Genomic DNA, 20,971 nt, shown 5'->3' on the forward strand with positions numbered 1-20,971 from the left:
GCCCAGTGGAGGGATTTTAATAACAATTATGGTGCATCAAGGGCTAGTTTAATTTACATGTTAATTGGATGTACTTCCAAGAGGCAATGAAGAAGAACATGCTAATGAGTTTTATGAAAACACCTAAAGGTCAAACAGTTAATGGACTTGGAACAAGAAAACCTTTCATTAAATGCAAATCAGTATTCTTGTAAACTCTGCAACAAGAAAAGGTACAGAAATCAAATAGAAAACACGAAAAAAAGGAGCTCAGGTTCAAAAGTCAGAGCCTGCATCTGCTTGCTAGTTGAAAGACAACCTATATTATGATAGAATGTGAAAATAAGTTCAACATCTGGTTCATGAATAACTCCACGGTTGTGCACTCATTCCCAAACAAGTGTAAACACATGGAAAAAATAGTTGGGCACAATTCACCAACCACAGCCATCTGGAATAAGAGTTCCATGGCACACCTGGACAATCGCAAAGAATATTTTGGTTTCTTGGTCAAATAATACAGGCCAACCAAAAAAAAAATCCAAGCTTCTCTACTCCACCACTGTTCAGATATAAAGACTTTGGCTTTTAGTACCATAGAATCATAGAATAAGCAGAGTTGGAAGGAATCCACAAGGATCATTGAGTCCAGTTCCTGGCCCTGCACAGCACCATCCCCATGAATCACACCATGTGCCTGAGAGCATTGTCCAAACTCTTCTTGAACTCTGTCAGGTTGGTGCTGTGACCACTTCTGTGTGGGACCCCGTTCCAGTGCCCAACCACCCTCTGGGTGAAGAACCTTTCCCTGATATCCAATCTAAACCTCCCCTGACACCTCTTCAGGCCATTCCCTTGAGTCCTGTCACTGGTCACCACAGAGAAGAGATCAGTGCTGCACCTCCTCTTCCTCTCACATGGAAGTTCTAGGCTGCAATGAGCTCTTCTCTAGGTTGAACAGACCAAGTGACCTCATGAAAATGTTATCAAAGAAAACCCCCCAAACCAAACAAAACCAACCAGCCAAAAAGCAACAACAAAAACCAAACAAACCACCAAAAACCAACACAAATTAGGCAACTCAAACCTCTCTCAGTAATACCATGCCAGAGTAGATGCTATATGACGCCTAGAGTGAATGTGGCCAAAACCACATCATCAAGTGCCTTTATGCATAAAAGCTACAATAGTGATATTTACAGTCAGTTTAATTCGTATTTCAGGCATTATTTTCTTCCTCATTTAATATAGCTCAGAAAGTTTCACTTTCATTTAAGATCCCTAAAATTACAATACCACTTGCAGGTGATAAATTAGAAGGATCTTTACTTAAGTGATAAACTAGAGAAAACTTGAGGAAAAAAAAAAAAAAGGAAACATAATTCAGAGAAAGCTGAAGCAGGAGACCTTAACTCATACAGCAGCCCACGAGGTGGTGCAAAGGAATTGATCTCACTGGGTATAGATGAAGACTGGAATGTGTAGCAGTGATGATGGCCATTATTGGTTTAGCCATTTTACACAGAAGTAGAGGAGGAAGGAACGAGAAGGAAAGGAGCAGAGGAAAAGGTCAGGGGAAAGAGACTTGGCTGTTTCATCCTGCTTGCTCTTTTCTACCCCTGATTATTTCCTCCTGGTTCAGCCAGAAGAAAACCTTAGCGTCTTACAAGATAAGGAAAGCAAAGGGAAGAAGAGAACATGAATGTTTTGAAAAACAGGAAGGATAAAATTAGCTTACCAGCTTTTCAAAATTAACAAGGTTATCCAGAAACGTTTTATTTCCTTCATGGATGAATGTTACATCTGAAAAAAAAAAAAAAAGAAAAACAATTATTAGTCACAACCTCTTTTTAAATGCAAATAAATAAAATTACTAAACATCAACAAAAAGAAAGAAAAAAAGAAATTATCCCTTTAAGGATTGACACAATATGTTGTAACAGTGAAACAAAAGCCTGGCCTAGTGATGACATGCAGAGATTATTAGATAACAACAATATTTACACATTGTTAAGAAGAGTATTTGTAAGTGGGGGCAAGGATTTCTTATTAAACCTGATCTGTGCTACTTCTGCAATACATAATACACAGAAGATGGCTGGGAGCAGGGGAAGGCATCCAGAGGGATGGCCCTGCACGGCATGTCTGTTCTCCACACCCTGCAGCACCAATCCAGACATTCTGCCCATGGCTGTGCCCAGGCTGGGACAGATCTGTCCCTGAGCCCAGAGCTCCACAAGGGCAGAGCTACCAGATGCTGGAGCTGGTTCTGACACCCCCTCATCTCCCTCTGTGGGACAAAGGACTGTGGAGTTCTCCCCAAAGACAAGGGCTACAGCAGTGGACAGCCAGAGAGGTTAAAGACAAGACACCAAAGTACAAAATACAAAGCCTTGAAATAAGCATCATGCCTAGGGAAAAACACTTTGATGTAGTGTTGTTAGAGGGAATTTGCAAAGGCAACAAAAAGGTCAGAGGAAAAGGAAAAGGTCTATATATGGCTCCAGGAAGAGAACTGAACACAGTGTAAGGAACTGGAGGGAAGGAATATCAGGCAAAATAAATGTTGCCAAGTAAAGATACAATTAAAACAGTAGCTCAAGGCCATTTTCTCTGTTTTTCTAACGTGTATTAGGTCAGAAGTGAGACTTATCCTGGACAAAAAGCACCAAGAATATGAATAGATTCCCTGTGGGAGTGGAAGCTCTGACTCCAGTAGTGCACCCTCCAGGTTACTGAAAGCACTGGCAGGAGCATCACAGCCTTGGCTCCATCAGCTCTCCTGCATGGGAGGGTACCCCGGAGATCCAAGAGGAGAAAATGCCAGAGGAATGAGATGGCACTCCAACACCACTACTCCTTAACACTCACAGCTGGGGTGCCAGTGGGAGAACAGCACACATAAATGGGACAAGTGTCCCCCTCAGCAGAGGTGCCAGCCTCCAGCCCAGCAGTCGAAGTTTGCCCCTCAGCATTTCTCCTGTCCTCACCTCTAGGACTCCCTCGGATACTCACACGGACCCCACGGTTTTGGGGGATTTCAGGAGTGGAAACCTGCAGAGAAGTTTTGTCACACACCGCCCCCCACCCACCTCTACCTTCACCCTCCCTCGAAACAGCCAACCTGATTTACTTCCTTGGTTTTCAAAGGCTCACTCTGTGCCTGAGGGGCATCTTGTAATTGCTTGGAATTGAAATGCTAAACGGCTTCAAATGCTGCTGGAAAGCCGGGGCTGGGACTCTCACGGGGGGTGATGGAGAGCCCCTGTGCCCCTAGGCTGGCTGGGCTGGGACAGACAGGATGCCAGCCTGGACATGCAGAAAGCACAGCACATGCTGCCAAAACCTCCAGCACCTCTCCTACCCCTGGGCATCCTAAAAAGCAGAGGGAAAGGAGGGAACACGACCCTCTGCACCTCCTCTGCTGGGCTGTTTTGGGGCACCCAGGGAAAGGGACACAGAAAGGACACGACTTCAGGACACCGGCAGTACTTGTGTCTCTATCAGTGCAGTTAAAAACTGTCCATCACTTCTAATGAAAAACCTATCCTGGAAGCAGAAATTTCCACACAGCTTTCTAAGTCATTGACAGCAATGTGTATATCTCTGAGGGCAGAAGGAACAGAAATTTGCTTTGCAGCCAACAACTAAGAGTCTAGATAAATTCAGTGGAGCAGAAAATTGCATCTGAACTAGGTTATAAGGGTATATCACAGTATTTTATTACACATTTGAAAAATCTGCCTGATTTTCAAAAGCTATGTCTGTGCGCTGTGAGAGCTCTGCATTTAAATTTAATTAACTTTTTAAAGGACACTCTGAAGTTATTTTTCATAATTTAAGATTTTTCATCTTATTTTAATTGAAATTACTTTTGTTCCTATTGTGATGAAATACAGCAATTTGCTGAGTTATTAATGATTTCTATGTTACCCATTCCTATTTTACCAGTCTTGGAAATGACCTTAACACAAATATGCTTAATATGGAATAAATTCCATTGCACTGTGCAAGATTTTAGGAATTGCCAACATCTCCTTATGGACCACTGTCTTGAAGAGCATTGCTGCATTAATTTCAAAGTCTTCTTGCTATCTCCAACACAAGTTAAAGATACAAATGCTGTCTAGGTGCATGTTCTTACACACCAAATTGTAATGCTGTGCAAACATCATTGCTACCAGTGTCTTATGTCTGCTGCTTTTGTTTGTAGGCAAGACATACTCCAGAACACTTTAAAAATATTGATTTTTGAAGCCTTGATAATAGTATCCATCTGAATTAATGCAAACTCCTTTGATGTGTGCAAAGAGGGGAAGTGTCTGGTGGCTCCCAAACTCTCACCAACTCATCTAGAGAACTGCCTTCAAACATTTCACAGCAGCAGGTTGGAATAAACAGCCTAAAGAGAACACTTTCAGAATACAGGAATAAACAAATGAATTTGCCATGTTCAAAGGCTAGGCAATTAATAATTAATGACTCCAAGACAATGGAATATTTGAAATACTTGCCACTTAATTAGCTGCCCAGCTCACTGCATTAGCAAGTAGCTGTACTTTATTTTAAGACATTTTTTTAAAGAAAAAGATTTTAGATAGTAAGATTTTTTTATCTCTTTCAGACATATAAGAGGAGGGGATTTCCAAGTCTCTAAGGACAGACAAACAGGCCAGGTTCTGCTTTGAGGGTGGCACCAGGGCAGGTTCATCCCAGCAAAGCAGGGAGGCATCTCCCAGCAGGCATCTCAGAGCAGCAGTATGACCACAGCCACTGGTTCAGGGGCTTGCAGGGCCTGCAGGGTCACACTTCTCCACTGAAGGGCACGTGGCCAAAGCAAAAGCACACAGCTCTATCCACACTTGACAGGACAGCATGAAGTTTTATGACCTGTGTGAAAATTGAGATCTTCCCCTGTCTTAAAAGGAAGTTGTTTATTATCCAGACCAAGTGCTACCTTGTCAATACCACTATATCTGTCACATACTTATCTTAAGAGCATCCCAAGGAAAAATCACCTTACACTTATTTTAATTAACAACAGTGAAGAGCAGCCAAGCTTTAACATTACCTTTCAGAAGTAAGGGCATGAAGGGGATTTTTGGAGATTTCATCTTCTTGAATGCATCTCTGTAAGCTTTGTGATTCAGAGAAGGATCCTACAAAACCATTTGAGTAATAGACAGAAAAATCAATAGGCTATAAAAAGAGCAATTCTAAATCCATTACAGGCTTATGATCTGAACATGATTTAGATATAAAAGGTTTCTTTGGGATGCAAGGTAGCTAAAGGTTTTCTAAGCTAGCTGACATGCTAAACTGAACAGGTTTGAACATAAACAGTGAAAGGAACAAAAGCAATTATGTTCCTCCAGATGAAGCAGTGCTAAATTGAGACGAAACTGTAGAATAGATTCACTTGGACTGCTCTGTAATTTCCCCACAAATTTCTATTAGCAAAATCCCTTACTATATAGCTCAAAATGTATCCCCAAATGTATTGCTGATTAACTTCTTTTAAAAAACCAAAACAAACATCACCAAACAGCAACAAAAAATCCCAACAAAAACTGCTTAAAGATCCATGGAGCATGCTGGAGACTTTCAAAGAAAATAAGGTAGTATGTTTCAGTGGCATTGTGTAGGCAATTCAAAAAGTCATCTCAATTTCCAGTGTAAACACCAGCTCACACAGACTCTTTAAAACACATTCATTTATAATGAACTCCAAGTACAGAAGCATGACAGCTGGTAAAGGCTGGATCTCCTGTTCCCCGTGCCAGGCAGTGATCTTACCATGCACCCACTTCCGTGACAGCCAGAGGAAACATTTGTTTATTCTGCTTTGATAATGCTGACAAAGACCCTCAAGCCTCAGATTTTGACATTTGTTTTTTAAAACTTGAGCCGGTCTCTTTTTCTCTTGATCTCCAGCATATTGCTTCAGATAAAGGTTGATTAGCTACCAGGGAAAAAGAACAGCTCCCAAACTGATGCTGGTGATACTACATTTGCCTCTCTCTGCCCTTCCTCCCTCTGTCAGGCACAGAGCCTTTTTCCTTTTCATATTTGCAGACCACCTCGGAGCTCTGGAGAGCCACGTGGCCTCCAGCAAATCACGGACTTGACACGACAAGTCCAACTCCAGACAATAACAGGCAGACTCCAAATAAATTAGGAAGAAGGAAGGCAGGTAAAGCTAGCAATGTTCTTCTGCTGCCAACACCATACTTACCGTCAAACTTTCAAGTTCAGTGAAAAGTTTCTTGAACTTCCCAGGAATTTTCTGAAGTGTGGAAAACAGAGAGGGAAAGAAAGAAAAAAAAAAAAAAAAAGAGAATTTGATTTAGGCAGAAAAATGCCGAGGCATTTTTTTCCCATGAGACTGCTCTAGGTGAAGTGCCTGCTGAAAGCACCAACAGGCACTTAACCCTGGCTCCACAGCTCCCAGGGCCCTAAATACAGACCATGTTCAGGGCAATGCCAGCAAGGAACTGGGCCCTGCAGCCTCGTCTTGGGGACCTGCATCCTTCTTTTATGGAAACTGCTTGTTAGCAGCTGGTTTTACTTTCTTCCCCAGCTCCCACGATATCAATATCCATATCAATATCCATATCAAGCTAGACACAGCAACACAGGCTGAAAATTCAGAAACTGATCACACCCATGTTAAATCATTTGTTGTAATCAATCTTGCCCCAGAACATGAGTTCTAGAAATTGACAGGTGTCACACTCAGTGCTGTTTTATACATCACGCCAGTGCTGATCAGGGTTAACACTGGCACATACTGGTGCCAAAGTGAGACGTTTCCTTAATAAACTGATTACTCTGTCTCTGGTATCTGATCCTAATCCCACAGAGAGGTGAATAAAACACCTTCTAAGGGAGCCCAGGCACAAACTACTGTCTTGCCCCTCATGTCAACACCTGCTCCACTCCACAAGCATCCACTTTCTTTGTCTCTAATATGCTTTAATGGATCCACATCACTACACTCAAAGCAACTGTTTGCAATTGAAATTTTCATGCTGGGATTTCAGACTTGGAAAATGGTGTGATGGCCTTCAATCCTGTCTATTTTTTCCAGCCATAGTAGTCTAGTAAAAGAGATCCCCTCTTAGTAAAATCCTGTCTTGTCTTTGTCTTTAGATCCTGACAGCTACAGTGACATTACCAAGAGAAAAGAGATTTAGAACAATTAGATTAAGTGGGTGTGTACAATGAAAATGCTAAAATGATTGAACATGGAACTGCAATTGCATGTTTTTTTCTATCTTAATTCAGGGAAAGCAAGGCTCTTTATTAAAACACTGTAGGAAAAAAAAGTAGAATATACTTGGGAGCATACTACTTGTTTAAGAAATCAAGTGCAGAGCCAATATGATTTAGTCTAAATGGCTGCTTAAATTTAGGTTGTTTCATTTACATGTGTAAGTAATTATAATTAATTTAAAAACATTGCTCTACTTTCTAGAAGTCACATTACTAATGCAAATAACCTTCTGCTTTTGCAACTTCCAGTGCAATGAAGTTTTACAAATAAAAAAAAAAGAAAGGGTGCAAGTTGATAAATATTTTACACACAGGAACGTGACATATTTACAGCGGTACATATGCAGATGCACTCTTTGTTCCGACAAGCAACATATTCTGCTCTTCCTGAGAGAAGTCCACCGGCAGCGCATGATCTCCAGAGGCCTCAGCACAGAGCAGAGTTCTGCGTGTCTCTGTGCAGGAGAGATCTGTATCATTGCCTTTGAGACCATACTCGGTCTCTTCCACTCTCCTACCAGAGCCCAGAGAAATGGAATCCAGGCAACTTAGGAGAAGGCCAAGGCAAATGTTCCCCAGAAAGGTGTTTTAGAGATATCAGAGGTGAGGGGTTTCTGCATCATTGTCCTCAGGTATGTAGTTTCTCTAGAACTTTTACTTTATCTCTTATTTAAGTCAGCTCTTCCTTGCATATCTGAGTCCCTGTCAACAGTCACTGTCCTTGTTTCTCTGTGCATCAAAGCCTCAGACATACAAGTGATGTTTCCCTATGTGTGGTTTCAGCTGAGGGGGCAGACTTTGCTCTGGACAGCGTCAGACAGGTTTGCAAGTCTCTAACAGCCTTTTGGTCCCAGCTGTTGGTGCTCAAGCATATCTCCAAGGCAGGAGATCACAGCCCTCCTCTGTCACTCTGTATTACAGACTGATATTTTTGGAGTACTGCCCACCTGTGGTGTTAAGGGCATGAAGGAGGGATAAGGCTTCAACCCACCCTGCTCAATTACTCCTTCCCCAGCAGCAGATATTTGGTTCATCAGCAGATAAGTAAACTTGCAGATACTGTAACTCAACGTAGATGCCATTTGGATGGAAACAAAAAAATCACAACATAAATACAGATCCTAGTGGGACCCTCCTTTAAACTCATGCTTTGAGTAGCAACCAGTAGCTTTTTAAGCAAATCTCTGTTCTCCAGTATGCTCCTTAATCATGGCTCATTTACTAACTTCATTGTTCAAGATGAGCAGCTGCAAAAAAAAACCTGATGAAAGACAACTAGAGAAGGTTTATTTCTACTTTGTTGTTTTGGCCTATTAATTAAATTATTCCATAATAATATATTGCTTTGTTTGGAGCCACCTTTTTAAGACTTTCTATTCTGACATCTACTTAAAATGCTAGAATAATTTATTTTGTTTTAAGGGGATAAGATCTCCATGCTTTGTTCTTATTTAAAGCTCTGGAAGGACACCTTCAGGTGTTTTTTTTAATACCTGTGTATCTAACATTTTAGGTCACAAAGAATTTTCTCCACCAACACTCCCTCCATGTTTGATTTCAGCATGAAAAAATAATAATCAGAAAGAAAAGGTAATTCACCAGTATACAGCCTTTGTGCAAAATGGTTTTGACAGTGTCTGAAAGATATAAAGATGTGTCTTACCTCCCAGGTCTGAGACAGCCGGCTGACAGATGCAGTGTTGAGACCCATAACAATTGCAAAGAATGAATTCAGATTTCTTTGGGCTTTACAGCTGAGGAATGAAAATATGATTTTTTTGTACTCAGAATCAGCGATAAATGGAATGCCCATGTATCCTAGGTTACTGAGTTTCATTTCAACCCTCAGCACTAACATACAATCATCTTTCACATAATGAACTCATTAAATGTCCTCTCATAACCACCTGCAGTCTAGGTGATGGGGTCTCTAAGAAGTTTTTTCGAAAACGTTCTACTGTCTCATCAACCCTCTTGTTGGCAGGTTAATTTCTTCCCTTTGCTGTCAAAAGTAATTTTCCCTTTTCAATGTTCAAGTTACTCCCAGCTGTCCTTTACCATACAGAATAATTCCTTGACCTCTATTCTGTTGTATAATAAATATTTTCATCTTCTTTTTCATCTTTTCTGTAAATTGTACAACATAGGTTCCTTCAATTTCTCTTTGTAGTTGTGGCCTGCAATTTGCTTTTCCATATTGTTATTATTCTTCACTGAATTCTTTGTAATTTATTTTAACTCATATTTAACTCTTATTTCCTTCACTACTTTTTCATATAGTGAGACAGTGGGGAGGGAAGAAGAAATGTAATTACAGTTCTACGTTCTTATGCAAGCATAAAACAAACAGCAAGTTATTTATTTGGAACAGCATCACATTTTGTCCTCTCTTTTAATTTGTCATCTATTATCACCCAAGGACCTCTGTCACAGTGCCGTTCTTTACAATCATGCATTTATTTCTTCAGCTCAGTATTAGCATTCTGTAGCTGAATTACTTGGCATCTATCTAAATTAAATCTTATCCTACTGTTGTTTGCACATGCCACTAGACTCCTTAGATAATTCTTTTTTTTCTATCTATCCTCCAATGCATTTGCAATCCCTCATCATTTTTATTGTCTGAAAATCTGGTTAGTGTTCAATTTACATATGCCTATAAACCAGTAGCAGCTAGTACTGGTTCCAGTAGAGGTCCCAGTTTGCTCGACTCCTCTATTTTTTGATATTTTACTGTATAAAATCAGACCATGCTTATTTCTAGTCCATTAGGAAACTTGAAATCCTGAAATATTGAGTTGTTTTAAAACAAAAATATTGCCCCTGTCTCTTGCAGATTTTTGGAGACCATACAAATATATGGGTGCATTTGTGTGTGAGAGTGCGAATATTCTTTTGAGACAATTTAAAGTGTGAATGAATCCACTGGCTTCACTGGGATTTATCATCAGGGAAAAGTACATGCCAAGGCCTTAGCTTGGAAAATAGCCAGAAGTTGTTATAAGTTTTACAAGGCCTGCCCTTATCACTGTGTACGATCTTGAGACAGTGTATTTCTCACTTCAGCTGTCTTCAAAAGGTTAATCCTAACTTTGTTGCTTAGATTCTTTTTATCATTAAAGCCAGGCAGCTCCCAAAGGCAACTCATTTCAAAACAAGGAAAGTGTCCAATGCAGCCTGCATAAACTGTCTGTTGGGTGGACCCATTCCTCACAGCAAGCTGTGGAGAGAAGGGATGACTCTCACAGCTTGCTTGGGGAGAAAAAAGGCTGCTGCTGTAACTTTTTCTTCTAACCTTACTTTGACTTATTTCTTTAACTCCCGAGGATGTTTTTTTCTAAAAACATGCTAATTAATTTTGTTTATTGAACCACTTGTCTTCTCTTTTAGACTACTCATCAACAGAAGCTATGGATTTGTTATTCAAAAACTCTGTCTCCCTTTTAGGTATTGACACACTTGTGTAAAATGCGTTCCTCAACAGCAAAGCACACAGATGATGAACATGAAATCTTAGTCCTGGTGGTTTCCTGACCAGACAAAGATTCCCGGCTGAATCTGTGAGCAGAGAACAGCCAGAGCTGTTCATAGTTCCCACCCTCTCTGCCTTAGTCATAAACAAAACAGGAGGGCTGCTTGGCTTGTCTCATGATGTGTTTAGCACACCATCCGTCCACCCTAATTGTTCCTCTCTCACCAACTCTTCCAGAACTGATGAGATACAGTGCTGTGTTCATTTAGAGAGCTGCTTTAGTCTCCATAACTTTGGCTTTTCACTTAACAGAATGAATATCAATAAAAATAGAGCAACACTTTAGTCTGGTAACAAATATATTCTTATTCATGTAGGACTGACACAAAACTTTTCCTGGGATGCAAATTAATGCTACAGTGGTGCAAGAAAGGCTCATGGAACCAACCATTTTTTGGCCATTGTTACGGCAGAAAATGAACGTATTACTGGATACCACACAACTTGCAAACTAAATCGGATCACATTTATGAGTTACACTAGATTAGATTAGAAGAATTAATTTCTCTAAAGGCACTGCTTCAGCAGAGAACAGTCCTTTGTATGTAAGTGCCTTGTAAATTAAATCAGCCCAGTTGATGAAGGGAACAATTTATACATTTTCCATGACCATGCATATTCAAATATTGCAGAAGACCAACAAGTGGAGAGAGACGTGAGGAGGATGATTGCACATATTTAAATTGCTCCATTTCCTTGGTTACTAAGACAAAGAGTGATTACAGAGAAATCTCTGTGTATAGTATGTATTTGTATTCTGTTGCAAGACATAGAATAAACGCCAGTACTACTTAGTAACAGTGAAAGAGTAGACTGTCAAATCTAACACATGAAAAAGCCTACCCCTCCAATAAGAGTACTCCAGAGAGGATTACATGGGGCAACAGCTTATTGCAGTTAGGTTCCTCTCTAGAGGTAGGGCTTTCAAGTTTATAAGAGAATGTTTTGGTTTCTATCTAGTCTTGTGAGACTGTTTTGCTGGCAAAATAGTTCTGTCATACGGTCCTCAGGTTATCTCAGCTCAGAAGGAGCTATCTCTGTACCATCAGGGATGTTGCAGCTGACACTGCAGACACAGCAGCTAAGCTGCCCAAGGGAGATTTGAGCAGCACACACTCCACCATGCCTAGTTTTGACCAGGCTCTGCTGTTGTTATCTATGGACAGTTTTATTTAGGAATGCTTACTACACTATCAAAACACAGGATGACAAAGTAGTTTTCTTTCATTGCTTCTCCACCTACTTCTTCAAACCTACTCCCTACCTACCTACTTCAAACAAACCATGTGAATTCAAGAATTTCTGTTGCAACACCAGCAACTTACTGGGCAGCAATCTTGATGAACTTTTTCACTAGCTGCACACGTTTGCAGAGCTGGCCACACAGGAGTATCTCGGTGGCGACCCAAAGCTGGACCTCGTTGCATCTTTGAAGCAGAAGACTGAGATTCTCGGTGTTTTCAGCACTGCCCTGTCTGCTGAACGTGAAGTATATCAGCTCTTGCTGCAAGACATTGACAACATCATTAGGGATATAAAAACAATTTAAATGTAAATGAATTGTAAATTATTTAAAACTATGTTTTTGAAACAAGGTCTGGTCACAAATGGTTGTTTTTTCATTATACATGAGCCAATCACAAATGGTTCAGGTTTGGCTTAGCAAAATCTAGAGACTTATTACAGAAGGCAGGTGGACTGGAAATCCTGCAAGATATGCTCTTCTTGTCAGAATTCTCAAGGTTCCATTTCTGTCTATAGCCAGGTATAAGATATAAACAATCTATTTCTGTATTTCATCACTTCTGTTCCAGTATGAAAAATCAATCCTATCAAACCAATGCAGAATCTGAAAAACTTCTATTAAAACTTGTTTCTGTATTAGCCAATTTTTAATCAATAGAGGTGTGGGTCTTGATTTCTGGTTAAAAAAAAAAAAAAAAACAAAAAACCAAACGTGGCTAGTTTCAAATTTAAAGTGTCTAAACTGAATAAAAAACCCAGAATGAAAGAAAAGGAAATAATCTGATGAACGGCAAGGCAATTTCACATTCATTTTCTCAGAAAGCCAACATGCTTTTCAGTAAATGGTATTTTCAAGAGAGCTTTTCTGTGTTTTACTCAGCAACCCAAACCAGAACCTATCAAAATCATTGAAACAACCCGATGGGCCCTGAAGTGCACCATTATCTCATTTAATAAAGCCTGCCCAGTATTCTTCATCTCGCTGAAGCCTAACAAGAACAAGTAATGTGACCATCTGAATTGCTGAAACTGTGAGTTCTTTTGTGGCTAAAGTGATATGAAAGACAACTATTTCTGGAATCCTGTATTTACTGAAACACTATCAAGTGCATAGGACATTTTGCATATGTAACACATTCACAGAGAAGGTTTTTAGAAAATAATCATGGTCTTTTACTCTTTTGAGGCAAATCTCAATAAAACACATCAGGTATACAAGGAATATATGAGATGCCCGAACACAGGCAAGTTGCAAACCTCTGACAATTCTTTTCAGTCTCAAGAACTGCAAGATAACTCTTGGACCTGTGACCATGACTGAGAGCTGCCAAATCATGTTGTCATGACAGTGAAGCAAGCAATGCTCCAAAATCCACCACAATGATGCAATGCTGCATGACAGTAATATACCTGGAAGGGGATGAGGTGCTTCTTACCTCATGAATCGCATTGAAGAGGCTCCAGTCAAAGTTTGTTAGTTCTAAGGCAAGGTCCCAGGTGTTAATTCCCAAAATCCTCACAGATCTTTGCTGCAACTCCTCATTTTCAGAAAATGGGCTCTAAATGAACAGACAAGAGCAAAACAAATTCCTCAAGAAATGCCAGAGGTTCTGCAATGAAACAGTTACTGGACTAAGGTACCAAACAGAGCTGAGCAGGTAATCTTCTCTAAGTGCCCTCTGAGGGCTTTTTTCCCCACTAATCAAGATGAAGGAGCTATAACCTATTTAATAAATAGCTGGAAATGGGAAATGGATCGATAGGATCAATGATTTGCTATGGAGAGTGAGGCCTTCTCCCTCTCTCCTTCTCTCTCCCTCTCCCTCTCCCAATCTTGAATATAAAACACTGGCCAAGCAGACAGCATAATGAAAATAAAATCCCTCAAACTATCAGGAAATAAAATCTAAATTAAGACATCAGTAAATTTTCTGATACAAAAGAATCATTCTAAAAATGCACTGGATTAAGAATAAATGCACATAACTTGCCCTCCAGTTCACTTTTACAAATAACATAAATCCATATATTTTATGATTAATCTACCCCAAATGTAATCAACAAAGAGGAAAACGCTGTGGGTTCTGATTCATAAAAGTTAATTAGTGTATTACTGTGGAGTACTGTGGTACTGCTGGTATTCAGGGTCATTTGACATTTCCATTATTAGCTGGGATTCTCAAAATTTTGCATTTCTCTTGGCTTTTTTAACCTCCTCAGTCTGAAACTTGGCACATGAACCATCTGCCAAGATGGAAGATTATTCTTACCAGTTAAGTCATTACTTTGGCGCTATATTTCAGCCAGTTACAGCAAGTTTTGCAATTTTTATTATGTAACTACTGAAACTAGATTGGCTGTCACCTGTCTACTCTGGAAACCTTCCCTTAATATTCACATTTTTAAAGATGGCTCAAATGCCAGAGATAATGGAGATGACAGATTACAATGATAGTGGCATGTCATCTCTTCAGGGCACATTGATCCGACAAAATGTAAATAGACATTTCTTATCCCGAGGATGAATGCACAGATCCTAGAGGTACTGACAACACATAGAAGTCAGCTGTGAAACAGCCCCTACTCTTTCCTGGAAACATCTGCATAATTAGCAGAAAACTTTTGGAACACTGAAGTGCCTGACCGTGCCTGCCTCACTGAGGTTTTGGGAAAACACTGAGGGGGGGAGGTTGCAATCGGGGTTTCTGAAGACAGGGGCAAGGATGAGAGAGATCTGCTGCCTCTCGACCCGTGGGAGGATGGAGAGACAGACAGGCAGAAGGAAAGGAGGACACACCCCCAGAGCTACACACCAGCTGCCACAACACAGGGGTCACACTGAAGGGTCTTGTGCAACTCACACAACATCTATTTCCACACGTAGTAATTCTAGGGAATTTGTTCACCACTTTGTATGACTATGTACCAGCCAAATTGCTACAGAGGCACAAGGCAGGGCGGGGAGGAAGGAGTCACAACAGCCCTGAGTAATCCTCATCCCATCCATTCTGGTACAAACACAGGTCAGCTTTCCCAGGCTGATGTAGATTGCAAGATTTAAGCTGCACAGAAGCTTTGGTTTATTTAAAATTGATGAACAAATTCCATTACTGTTCAGTCAAATAAGTGCTGTTAATGAAAGATTTTTTTTTGGTAGGGAATAGAGCAGCTCAGTAAGCTTTACTAAGGAACCAAAAATAAATTCTGCATTGAAAAAGCCCTCGGAGAGGAATACTAAGGTTTTGATTTGGAGTCAGACAAACAAAAAATGAAACAAAAAATTGGAAATATTCAATACCAATCCTTACCAAAGAATCAGTCAGATCTTTTCGGTATACAAACATACGACTGGATGACTCCAAAGATTTTGTGATAGCCAAATCATTTGGTTGTAGTTCATGTTTTTCTGTAAAACAGAAAAAAACCCAGAAGTTTCAGAACAGGAGTTAAAGCTGTACATGAGAAATAAAGGTACAATTGTATTTGTGAAGCCACATCAACTTCTTAGAAGGTAACTAAGCATCAAATTCAGTCTCTGTGGGGACCAATCATCTCCACCCTGCTCAGGCAAGATAGCTCCGATGGACTAGAGCACAAAAGCTTCCTGCTTCTGGTTTGAAACTGCACTTCACATAGAAGAGAAAGAAACCCTGAAATCATCTGGTCTAGCCTCCTATGCCTTTTAGAACATTTAATTTCAACCCTTTGTATCTAGTATAAATGTAGTGAATTTTGTTAGAGCAGAGTGTCTCAGCCTCCAGAGACTGAGCTGTTTTGTGCCACTGGAGACAAAACCAGGGGTGGAGATTAAATCAGTAGCCACAGCCACTGAACAGGAAAAGAAGTTTAAAGGATCCCATCACCATGAAATTCACCCCACGGAGCAGAGCTGCATAGTCCTTTGTAACACAATATTTATAGTAATTCTTCTAGACTTAGAGCAAATAATTTAGGAAATATCTGAGTAAAAGAACAGGACACTGGTAGCAAACAGGACTTTTTTTTTTCCTCCAGTCCAGAGTACTGGTTCAGCTCTGTGGAATCCTGAATGAACTAGATAAAGGTGGAGGGAAAAATAAAGCAAAACTCCAAACAGAGCTTAAAAACTGCCCTGCAAGACCTGTCAGTTTCTGGGGGCTCCAAGTAATCCTCAAGACCAGGTACATGGCAGACCCAAAACTACACCAAGAACACTGACAGCTACCCTGGACTCTGCATTGCCCATGTGGAGTAGGACCAGGAGGGGGCTGAGAGCCAAATATAATTTCAGACAGTTTTTCCTTTTATCCAAGCTCACTTATCCATTGATGCACAGATACATTAGCTGAACTATAATTATGTTTTTTCAAGGTAATTTTGAATAAAGAGCTTGCTTATCCATTATTGGAGTACAATAAAAACAGGTTCTCCAATGCTCATACTGCTGCACTCCAAGTGGATGAAAGACAAGAGTTCTAAGTCACACAAATAGCAAAAACACAAAGCAGAAAAAAAAAGCACAGCAGGTTGGTGTTTATTACTTGCAGTACAGGATGCATAATAAGAAAGACACTGATATTGTTGTATTTCAAATTAACTCAGGCAATGTAACTAAATAACATTTTAGGGGTTATAAAGATCACGTACAAATGGCTTTCCTACTATACCTGCATTTTATTTACTGTCTCTCATTGAACAACCAAGTGGCAACCACTTTCATCTTGTGGCTTTCCTGGGAACTAATATAGTATGTTTCATTATTTCTGAATGGTTGGTTTTCTTTAGCTAAGCAGGCAGGTAGAACCAGATTTATTGCTATCAGAGCAAAACTTGACCTGCTCTTGAACAGGGGAGAAAGATTTGCAAAACAACAGCAGCAGAGTGATTTTGCAGTGCTGTGAAATGCACTGAAGGTGAAGGGTAAAAAGAGTATGCCTGAAAATGATGTAGCCTGGATGGCCAGGACACCCATGCGTAGTGCTCCCAATGGCTGCTCCATGCCTAGGGGCTCAACAACCAGAGCAGGGCACCATCTCCCTGACAGCCACACCAGTGCACTCAAAAATAGGTTTATTTAATTGAGCTTAGCATGTGGGACAAAAAAAGTGATCTTCCAGTTCTTGTGTGTATTTCATCTAACTAGACTGACAAAGCAATGAGTGCTGTAACTTAAAAGACACATCCTTCATCTTAGGGGGTCAACACCAACTAATGTTATCTGAGAATATTGCCAAGATATTCTACACTCTCAGTCCTTTCGTAGATACAGCTTCACAGTTCCATGCACCTAGTTAAATTGCTTCCAAAAAACACCACAACGATCAAAACAATCAAGGAGCTTGAGACCTGCCAAAGACCAGAGAAGATCTTGGGACTTTGGCTAGTCCCTAGTAACACTCCGTAATCACTATAGTCCTTCTAAAAAAAGAAATAAGCCCTTCTATTTAATGACTAACACTAAAACAATAGGCAAAAGATGTCAGTTGCTGCTTACAAAATATTGCTGAGATTGCTCCCAGTATCTCAATTGTGCATATACATGTCTTCCTCCTTTTAGCTCAAGAATATTTGTTACCTACGCCATAAATGAGGAAACAGCCATGCACATAGTATTTGCTATTCCCATCTCTATTTTCAAGGCAAACCATGCCTCATTGCCTTCAAAATTAATTTAAATTCCAAAATAGGAGATTCATCTGTGAAAAAGAAATAAAACCTTGCAATACTGCTGGAGATTGAGAGTTCTTTACACTCCCTTCCCAGCCAGGAGATGCTACATCCTATAGTACCCAAGAAAGAGCTGTTGCCATGGAAACAAGTCTCTGGGAAGCAGCTCCTCATTGTTCCCCTGGTCATCCAGCTGTGGGCCCAGAGGAACAGCTCTATCCTTGCATCAGAGAATGCCAGCCCTCCCTTACCTGATGCAATAAAAGGTAAGTAATCAGATGAAGGGAAGTTACTTACCACCAGAGAATGAGACTGTCACCAGCGCCAACTCCTCCTCTGGGTACTGGATCTTTTCTGCCACGATCTTCAGAATCTCCTGAGCTGAAGTCGACACTTGGGCTTTCACACTGACATAGGAGTGCTCTGTTATATACACACGGCAGAAAACTGCACAAAGGAACAAAGACATGCTCAGCTGTAGGCAGAGATACCTGAACAGAGCAAAGAACAAACTTGCAGACCCCATCACAGCAATGCCTCAGCTGCCTGCTGGAAGGGCAGGCACTGCACCCTGACACAAAGGACAAGAAACTAAGCAGAAACATCACAATTTTTCCCCTCCCCACTTCCTGTCCCTGCAAAATGAGAGAGGCAGGCAAATGGAAACACAGACTACCACAGAAATAAGTATTTAATATATTAAGAGGATTTGTCACAGACAACTTCACTGCCTATCTTCTCTGAAACTCAGAGCAGAGTTGCCATTTTTTCTCCCTTAATTTTAGGTTCAGATAAATCACTGCCCTTTCAGTATACTTCATGTCTGCCACAGCAATTATTTTGGTCTTCCATTTCTACCTGGAACAGGAAGCTTTGCAAGAAAAGTGCTCCCAGGTTTTCAACCACTCCTAATAGTTTATCTGTCGAGACATCTAAACTACTTGCCAGAGTATTTCAGCACCAGCAGAGACTGCCCAAACTGCCATACAATCAGTTCTGACAACTCATTTCCTGAATCACAAGCAGCACATATAAATGGGACTGATTTGTAGAAACTCCCTGGGCTCACTACTTTCACTGAGGTCCATGACTTGGTTCAGCTCTGGGAATGCTGTGGTCAGCTCAGCGATTACTTTTGTCTGCTACAAAAAGGGATGTACACTCTTTCTGCCTGCCAGAATTTTAGGTTCACATATTTTGCAGAGTTTGCCCTAGCTAGTTCTTTGAAATACGGCTGCCACACTTGAGTGGAAGAAACTGAGCTGCAGACTTGCATATATATTTTGAAAATTACATCTGCTAATCAGAATCGTCACAGCTCTTAGTTTCACACTCACTTCAGTGCTCAATTAAACTTTCAATTTCCTTCTCCTCTAGCACTTCTTATTCTAGACAGGCTGCTACCATGCCAACACAGGACAAGTTTTCTTCTCCAGAACTGTTGTATTTTTTTATTATCTTTATTGATGGATGTATGTAGCAATAGCTCTTTGCTTCTCCTACAGATCTTCATGGCTTCAGGGCACTTTCATTAGTGAAGACTATGCCAGAAGCAGTTAAGAACTCTATCCTTGAGAACAGGGTTTTTTCCTGTTGTAGTAAAGAAAAAATGAACATGAGAATGAAGGATGAACTTAACGTTGAGTATTGGGGAAAAAAAGCCATTTGATTTTATAATTCCTTTTTAACCTGTCTCTGCTAATAGGGAGTAAATGAGAGGCTCATTCTATGGCAGAGTATTTTATCAGAATGTCATTTTATCATGTCTGTATCATGATAATAGAGACATCCAACCACACTTTAAATTACGAGGTAGAAAAATAAATTTAAAGAAATCTGATAGGAATATTTGGACTCCATATGCAAACTGACACACCTTGCTTGCAGTGAATTTGTTTGAAATGTCCTCTCAGTCATTTGCAAAGGGACAATGACAGTGATGTCATTTTATAAATGGGCTATTGATTTATCCTTCTTTTAACACTGAACTATATATCAACCCACAGGTCAGATGCTCATGCACAACCACCATAGTGATTCTCCCCCTCACACCTTTCCAACGTTCTATCTGTGGTATCTCTTGGGATGGACCACATCATCTCTTCCAGGAGTCTGTGCTGCTCCTCTGTCAGAAGCAGGGAATGCCAGATGGAGGAAGTGGCCACGGGCTGCAAGCTGCCCTGGTAATGATTGCAATAGAGGATGAAACACCTCTGGACAAGTGGCATAGTGCAGCTTGGACAAGCACCATCAGACAGACAGCACTCCACCACACAGGGTTAGATGTCCACCCCCTGCATCTGTCTCTCCCTTCTCCAATTTCACTCTGGCTATTTCATTCCTTCAATCCCATTATAGTCCATGGCTCCTGCTCTCAAGGAGTGAGACAAAAGCAATTTAACTCAGTCAGGACTGGCTTTTCTGGATCCTGTCCTGGTGACTGTCCTACCACAGTCACACGGTCTGTCCCCTCTCTTGCACCAGTACTCTTTCCTTTCCAGTCACCCACAAGCTGTGTCCAGCTTTGAAAGAATAATGAGTGTGGGGGTTCTCATCCACCAATAACATTTTTAGAAGAAGCCTTGGTAACATAAACCTCAAAACACCCTACATTTGAAGCACAAAAAGAGGATTATCTATCAGGAGCACACACTGTGCAAGTCTTTCGACTTAGCGTAGAACAAGCTCCGTTTTTATCCTGTCATAAATGAGCACTAAAAATACACTGACTTCAAGTGAACTTCTGGAGTTTTGTTCCCAGTAAGAAATGAAGATCTACTGAGGCTGCCAGGTAGGAGGTCCTTCTGCCGTTTCCTGCTTGTGTACACAGTGTTCTCTCTGCCTCCTTCCTCGCACAGGCATTGCAGGAGGGTGACAGCCTCACTGCCTTACAGTACTAATAGTGATGCAGGGAATTGCCTTTTGAAATGGCTGGCATTGAAGTGAAGTGGCACCTCACACTCCACGCAGAGATGTTTTTGAGCAGAGAAGGAACTAAGGCACATTCCCAGAGTTAGCAGATCCTGGCCCATTTCATGTGACAGGCTTATTCATTCACCTTTCACAGCCAAGATATAGGTCAAGAGACCAAGAGCATGAACTGGAGCAGAAGTAATGCCTGGTGGACAGGCTGCCAGCACACCTGGGACACACACAGGACTGTGACAGGGGTGCTGGAGGAAATGGACAGGGCAAAAATCCCTTGAGATACCAGGGGGATACCACTGTTGAGCCCTGCAAATCGGGAGGAAAGAAGGTAAACTTGCCAAATATTTCTTCTTTTGTGTCCCTAAG

General features: G+C 40.8%; 1 protein-coding gene across 1 annotated transcript in view; it reads right to left on the minus strand.

The window, feature by feature from the left end:
• Positions 1-20,971, minus strand: part of RAPGEF5 (Rap guanine nucleotide exchange factor 5) — a 157,462-nt gene that overhangs the window by 10,465 nt on the left and 126,026 nt on the right. The window contains exons 17-24 of the mRNA XM_038128762.1: positions 17,975-18,124; positions 15,340-15,437; positions 13,468-13,590; positions 12,112-12,290; positions 8,918-9,008; positions 6,215-6,265; positions 5,051-5,138; positions 1,718-1,782 (exon numbers count right to left, since the gene is read on the minus strand). Of these exons, the coding sequence (XP_037984690.1) occupies positions 1,718-1,782; positions 5,051-5,138; positions 6,215-6,265; positions 8,918-9,008; positions 12,112-12,290; positions 13,468-13,590; positions 15,340-15,437; positions 17,975-18,124 (845 nt within the window). The remainder of the gene's footprint in view (positions 1-1,717; positions 1,783-5,050; positions 5,139-6,214; positions 6,266-8,917; positions 9,009-12,111; positions 12,291-13,467; positions 13,591-15,339; positions 15,438-17,974; positions 18,125-20,971) is intronic.

Source organism: Motacilla alba, chromosome 2, assembly GCF_015832195.1.
Source record: "Motacilla alba alba isolate MOTALB_02 chromosome 2, Motacilla_alba_V1.0_pri, whole genome shotgun sequence".
NCBI lineage: Eukaryota > Metazoa > Chordata > Aves > Passeriformes > Motacillidae > Motacilla > Motacilla alba.